This window comes from Abrus precatorius, unplaced genomic scaffold (assembly GCF_003935025.1).
Source record: "Abrus precatorius isolate BTA unplaced genomic scaffold, Abrus_2018 Scaffold3, whole genome shotgun sequence".
NCBI classification, from domain to species: domain Eukaryota; kingdom Viridiplantae; phylum Streptophyta; class Magnoliopsida; order Fabales; family Fabaceae; genus Abrus; species Abrus precatorius.
In genome coordinates, this window is record NW_020874373.1 from 15753399 (window position 1) to 15761437 (window position 8039).

The 8039-nt window shown below is 27.2% G+C and overlaps 1 protein-coding gene across 1 annotated transcript; it reads left to right on the forward strand.

The window, feature by feature from the left end:
• The first annotated feature begins 1763 nt into the window (after positions 1-1763).
• LOC113861010 (protein FLOWERING LOCUS T-like) lies at positions 1764-5408 on the forward strand. The gene is made up of 4 exons (XM_027493602.1): positions 1764-1964; positions 2061-2122; positions 2239-2279; positions 5185-5408. Exons 1-4 carry the CDS (start codon positions 1764-1766, stop codon positions 5406-5408), a joined length of 528 nt encoding a protein of 175 aa, XP_027349403.1.
• The last annotated feature ends 2631 nt before the right edge of the window (positions 5409-8039 follow it).

Below are 8039 nucleotides of genomic sequence, written 5' to 3' on the forward strand. Positions count from 1 at the left end.
TAACTCTATCTCTACAATATAAATATAGAAAAATAATTTATTAATTTGTTTCCTTTGATAATTTATTTGTATTATTAAGCATAAATTTTAATCCTTTATAATGATACTCTACTCTTATTTAATTTGTATTACTTCCTATTATATAATATACTCGTTACTCATATTACTTCCTATGATATAATATACTCGTTGATTTACAGCTATGAATCTTTAAAATAAACATAAAAAGTTAAGAACAACTTCATCATTGTATGTGATGGTGGAGTTGCACAGAGATACTAGGGTGGGCGAGTGTGATTGTGGCAATTCTTAAGCTTGAGTTAATGGCAGAGAAATTTAGATTCATTTATGAATGAAAGAGAACGTAAATTTAAGATACAATTTTAAATTAGTTGTTATTTAAGTTGATTTTAAAACTAGTTTTTAAATTGATTATGAGCTTGTTTGGGTGAAGTTTTAAAAAAGTATTTATAGAAGAAAAAAGTTAATATAAATAATAAATGAACTTTCATTCATAAATTAAAAACAATTTATCTCTTTAAATTTTAGAGAAGAGAAATGAGAAAGCTTCTTGGAACTTCTCAAAAAATAAAGAAATATAAGTTATTTTTAACTTATGAAAGAAATTTTATTAAGTATTTATATTAAATTTTTTTTATCTTATAATGATCTCTCTAAAAATTTATTCAACTAAAATATATAGCTTAAACTAATTTAAAAATACTTATTAAATTAATTATTTAGCTATCGGTGATAATTAATTAAAAAAAAATTATCACATTAATTTTTACATTGGTTCTGTTATAAGTGATTAAAATGTTTTAAAATCACTGTTTGCTACTAGTAAAATTAAACTGACTCATGCATATTAAGTTAAATAGTATTTTAACTGATGATCTTCTAAGTTGGGATGAAATTGACAAACATTAATACGTAATTAAGTTTGAAATGATCAATCATTATCGTAATTTAAAGAATATCGTTTTTGATTAACCAATAATTATAGTTTTAAGGATTGATTTGGTTATTTACTAAATTGAAAATGTGGAAGGCACTTGCCACGTTACAAGAGAGTCGCTTTGTGACAGCGTTGAACTCTGAACTAATTAATAAGCAAAATATGAATTGACCAGAATCTTCAATAGCACCAAAATATGAAGTTTATAGGTGATGAGTCAAGTGGTATATACATAAGTTTTTTTAAGTCTTGAATTTGAATTTTTGTTTTTTACGAAAACAATTTATTAAAAAACTGAGCTCTACTATATAATAGATGTTCACGTATGATCTATATCAAATGCAATTCGCTTGAGTTCTGTTTATGAAAAAAAAAATATTTACAATTAAAAATATATTTTCAAATTTATAATAATTGTCAAAAAAAATATTTTGATGTATTTTTAATAATTTTTGAAAATAATGTATGAATTTTTTAAAAGAAGTTATATTACAAAATTATCCTTAAAGAAGGAAATGATCTATGGATCTAAATATTTAAATACTATGAATTTGTACATTTGTAAAGATTTTATTATATAAGGTACAATCTAGAATGAAAATAATTAATTTTAAGTTATTTAAAACTTTTATTTTATTCTACCCGGCAACATACGTTTCAAAATTCGTGCTCATGATAGTGGGAATATGGATCCAATCCCCTGTCCTTCCCCTCTATAAATAGCTAAGCTCATGGTGTGTATTGTAATACAATCCAAAGGCATATTTTTGTATAGCAGTGTGAATAAGTGAAGTGGGAGTTAGTCATGCCTGGTGGTAGTAGGAATCCTCTTGTTGTTGGGCGTGTTATAGGGGATGTGTTAGACCCTTTTGAAAGTTCTATTCCTCTCAGAGTCACCTATGGTAATAGAGATGTGAGCAATGGTTGTGAGTTTAAACCTTCCTATGTTTCCAATCCACCCAGAGTGAGTGTTGGAGGAGATGACCTCAGGAACTTCTACACGCTGGTAATATAATTGCATTATTAGTTAGTTTCCATAATATATTCACATTTAGTATCATTTCTACTTTATTTTTGTTAAATTACGTTTGTTCTATTATAGGTCCTAGTGGATCCTGATTCACCTAGCCCAAGTAACCCCAATTGCAGGGAGTACCTTCATTGGTGAGTATATAAATTAGACATACCCCCCATACCATTAATTAATTGAACCAGATTTGTATGAGACTTTGGCTACTTAACGTTTTAACTTACACCCTTCTCTCAATGGACTCATATAGGTTGGTGACTGATATTCCAGCAACTACGGGGGCTACTTTCGGTGCGTAGATAGTTCATTTTACTCATTATTTGTTTAGGCTAAAAATACACATAACTTCCCTTTAATATAAATCAACTGGAAAATGAAAACCAAAAAATAAAAATAAAAATAAAATAAAACTCAACTACTAGATTCATGAACTTATCAAGCGGTATAGAGTAATATAAGTTTAATCCAATGTCTATTTACAAAATATTCCTATAGAGACAATGTGCTAGATTTGATCAATCCATAGAATCTAGAGGTCAAGTTTTGAATCATAAGATATTTGTCCACCATTAACTTATAACCACTGAAATAGTTATATTCTAATAGATATAAAATCATAAGTGTTAAAATTATTTTTATTAATACAACTTATTCTAACAAAAATTAATTTGTTAATTATTATAAACAATGTAACATATATATACACACTAACAGATTAACTTTTATATGTAAAAACTATACCAAAATATCCTAATTTATATTATTGATCAATGACATTTTTTAATTTGTGATGAACTGAAAGAAAATCTCTTTACATTTTAATCGTATGTACTTATTTGGTACATACATTCTGGATAAATTACCCTACGTACCAGACCAAACATTATAAAATGTTTTGTTTAAAAGTAACTTAATGGATAATTACTCTCCGCGATCCTTATAAAAGAATGTTAGTAATATATTATTTGACAGACTTTTTATTGTTAGTTAAAAATTGATTGAAAAGTAAAAAAGTAAGAAAGAGAAACACTAATTTAATAATAAGAAAGAGAAAAATTTATATAATTTATATAATTTTTTAGTAAATTTTAGCTAATAGCAAAAATGTGTTAAAAAAGTGTTGCTAGCATCACTTTGCCTCATAATATTCTTTCTAATCATAACTAACTCAACGCAAACAAATACAGGCATCCACCTTTTATCAAGCACATGTATAATGGATACCCATAAAAGTTACTGCAAGACATTTACTCATAAAATAAACCTAGGTTTGAATATAAATAATTATTCACAAGATTTTATAAATATGAATATAAAAAAAAATATTGTTATTCAGTCCTATTCCTACTCAAATGATATATTTATTATACTTATAATTAAAGATTCAAAACTTTAAAAATAAATTATATATATTAGTATTTATATTTTATTAATTTATCAACCAAAAATATAATAAAAGATGAAGTTAAAAAAAAGATGAAGTTCAGGTTAACCAAAATACGGGTAATAAATTTAGGTAAGACCATATAAGTAACCAAGTGAAGGTGCGGGTATTTAAGGTATCATATGGTCAGTATGGGTATTGTGGTATCTTAACCAAACTTTATTAATTATCACCCTAACTTTGTATTGAACATTTAATTATATTGTTATTTAAAATTTTTATTTCTTTTAAAAACTATTTTATAAATTTTATTTTATTAAATTTAAGATATTTTTTATAATATTTTTTAAAATTATTGTAATTTTGATTAATTCTAACTTATTTTTAAATTTAAATTTTAACATATTATAACCAGAAAGATGATGCATATTAATTTTAATGTTTTATTTGTAATTTATTTTTGTTTGATAAAATAAAATATATATTAATAATATTTGTTATTTTTGTTTATAAACTTAATTTAAATTTAAACATACTCATCCAATGTGCAAAATCTTGCTAGTTAATTATAAAAGTGAACCTTTTCATTTAGAAGATAGCGTAAAAATCGCAAGCACTCATTAACAAATGACCAAGTGCTTAATTTTTTTTAATTATATTTAACAGACTAAACTAGTAAATGATGTGGAAATGTAAATTACCTTTATGAGTATTAAGATACTTACCTTCGTCAGTGAATGTAAAATTAGTCATAAATCAATCTATTTATCACTATTTTAATGCAAAATAATATGAAAAAACAATATAAAATTTATAATTTATATGAATGATGCCATCAATTATTTCATTTCATCAAGGATTAAAAAAAATCTAGAACATATTTCCATGATTAATCTCAATCTGAGACATGAAAATCTAAATTATAAAATTTGACTTTATTTGGATTACTTGAGAAGAATGAAAGTGAATATTTAAGATTTTATTTTAATTTATCCGTTTTATTTGATCATTTTAGCTTAAATTTAATTATATTACGTACGTCTTGCTGCTCCATTACTGAACTTGTTATAATTAAATTTTAACATTAAATAGTTGTGACATGAATATATGCAAACAAAAATATATATATGGAAACTAGTGTTAATTGTGATCTTGTAAATTGTCGACAAGTATGCCTATTATAATCCGTTTTCGGCACCTATCACCATCATGTGAAGCACTACTATCATTTAGAAAACCGCTTGTCGTGCAGCAAATGGAGTATAAAAGTATTGGAATCATTTAAGTGGACCATGTTTCTTGGTATCTTGACAGACAAATAGTGTTTGATAGATAACATATTGTGCTTGAAATTAAAATATGATTCCACGAGAGGCATCAAATTCCAAATTATATACATGATGAGACGAAACAACCACATACCCCAAAAGCGAAAAGGATAAAAATCTATGATCAGAATGCTTTAAAGACGAAAATGCAATATTAAAAACGAAGAATTCTGTTAGAATATATTAATAATATCAAATAATATGTTAGTTATATCCTAAATATTTTAATTATTTCTGGATTAATTTGTTTATTTTCTTAATTTTTATTATCTCATACTTTATTTTTTATATATAGCTATGATTGTTAATATAAATAAGAGATACTACTGCTTTGTGCTTTATCATAAAAAGCATCAATCATAATATATTTAAAATCATATAATTTTAACATTAACAATCTAGACGAGTGCTTTATTAGTAGAATAGAGTTTTATGTTGTTATATCTCCAATAACTGAGGATTTGCATGGTTTGCACGTACGTAGGTAACGAGATTGTAAGTTATGAAGGGCCAAGACCAACGGTGGGGATTCATCGTTTCGTGTTTGTGTTATTCCGTCAGCAATATAGACAAAGAGTGTATGCTCCTGGATGGCGACAGAATTTCAACACAAAAGAATTTGCTGAACTTTACAATCTTGGATTGCCCGTTGCTGCTGTCTTCTTTAATTGTCAGAGGGAGACTGGCAGTGGGGGCAGAACATTTTGAAACCTTTACTATATGAAAAATACAAGCTTATTTCATACTACAGCACCTAAATAAGAAAGGTAACATACACATTATACACACAAGATTGCCTACGAATATGTAACCCAAACACTCCTCTGTAGCACTTTATGTGCACTTTATATCGATACAATAAAATACAAACCTTTTACTGATAATTTCTCTTGTTCGAATTTGTTTTATCATGTTAATTAATATTATTATTTAATAGTGAGTAAATAAAATGCTTTATTTATTTTGACTCGTCCATTATTCTTTAATCTAAACTAATTTTGACTAAGCTTTATCATTTTGTACGTTTATAGGTAGCATACTTTAAAAAGTATACAATCGATCTAAACTGTTTACCTATTTAAGTAATGTAATAAATGCAAGAATTGACATACTTTTACGATATAAAATTGTGTTCACAAAAGTCCAGTAAATATTTGGTTTAATGAAGGAAATGATTCAGTCAAAATGGAGAGCTCTCTGTTCCTTTTGTTGACACCTAGGAACACATTTCCTTGGTAGAGTCTCGTAAAGGATTTTTCACCTTTTACTTAAACTTTGTCTGAGAATTAATTTTTTTTTAAAAAGTTTATATCCTTTTTTGACAGCTTTTAAAACGTTAGGCAGTAGGTTTGGGAGCTTTTACAAACCCTTTAAACCTTCCATAAAATTTTGTTTTTAATGTTTTGTTTAAGAGTTTGAAAGGAGAGAAAAAGAAAAAGGAAAAAAAGAAGAAAAGTTAAACAAAATTATAATATATGACTTAAGAATAAATTTAAAAAAATTTAGAGTATATAAAATCTCTCCCTTACTTTTAAAAACTTATAAAAAAATTGTTTTTCATTAAATTTTTTTCTCCCTTCTCCTCCAAAATTTAACTATCAAAAAATGTAATTATCAAATAAAGTTTTAGTGTCTAGACTCTCTTCTTTGGGTTATTTCCTTGATCCTAACTAAGGATTCCAAAAATTTCTCATTTTTCAGTTGTGATACTTTCATCAAGATGTGAAGAAGGTTTTTCTTTATAAATGCAATATGCTATATATGTGAGCCGATGATAAAGAAGAGGTGAATTCAAATGTGAATAGGCAAATATTTAATGCTAGGATTTCTAATCTCAAAAGTGATGGAAGGAATACCAATTAAGTTTTTAATCTTGTTCAAGAAACTGTATAAAAAAAAATAAGGAAAGGAAAATATGCATTTAAAAAGGTGCAAAAGAAAATTATTATGGACGTTGACAAGTTGATAGGAGACATGAACATAGTTATGGTCAATTAATGCATTACATTTGGAGCCAAACATATATGCGGGCACCCGCAAATAGGCAAGATAGATAATCTTCATGCAAAAGCTTCTATGAAAATAAATGTGACATATAATAATATCTAGGGCCAGGTATGAATTTGTAACACCCTCAATTTTGTGACTCTTGTATGAGAAAATAGGAATTTTGGTGTAGGTTATCTAGCTATAGCGAGATATTTCTTGCTGTATCTCTCGTTATAGTGAGAAAGAGCGTTCAACATTAGGCATTATAATGCTTTTTCTCTGTAGTCAGAATCTCTTACTATAGCAAGGATGCTCTCGCTGTAGCTAGAATGACAAACAACAAAGGAAAATTTAGTCTGTCTTTTTTCGCTGCAGCAAAAGGAGGCCTCGCTGTAGCGAGAATCTTTTGCTACAGCGAGAATTAGCTCGTTGTAGCGAGAATATTGCGAGTCAAGGAGCATTTAAGGACTTTCAACCTAGAAAACTTATATTACAATCCAAAATCTTGACCTCCCCTTTGTCCTCTCTAATCTCTCATCCTCTTTTCACAGAAATCTTCCTCTAAACTTCAATCTTTCTTCAAATCCGGGCTTGGCAGCTCAACCATTCAGATCCAAGTAAGTTTCTTGGAGTTTTGTTCTCCAACTTCATTCTTATTTTTTCATTTTATCCGATCTAAAGTTTTGTACTTTGTGATACTCAAGAAAACCTTAACTCTTAAGACAATATTCTCTATTGAGACGTTGTGCATCTCCCTTAGTTCTCTAGGAAAACTTGATCTGAGAGACCCATTTCCAGGTAAGGAGAGTTGATCTCGAACCCTAAGTCTTATTTATGTAGTTTAATATAGAAAAGTCAATTATTTGATTCTAAGTAACAAAAGTGTAAGGTTTTTTTTGTAAAATCATGGTGTAGAAATCGGATTTCTTGTGAGAAAACCCCCCTTTTGAACCCTAACTTTGGTATTTCATTTTGGATAATAGAACCCCAATGATTCTCTAAATTGTGTTACTAAAAATAAAATTTTGGATATGAAGAACCAATAATTTAATCCAAAGATTATTTAGATAAAATTTTACAGTGAAAAGATGAGTAACTAAGTTTCTGAAGAATTTTTAAAATTTTACTATTATTTATGTATAAACAAGTAATATTGAACTTTAGGATAGACAATCTTATTAATGCTGAGAAAGTGTGTATGTTGGATTGTATGATTGGAATATCACCACTTACTACTTCGGCTTTATCTACATCGCCGTATTAACCGATGTAGAAAACTCTTTTTAACCGATGTTAAAAGTTATTTCTGTACTTGTGATTGTATGATTGGGCTGAATGCGGAGGTGTCCA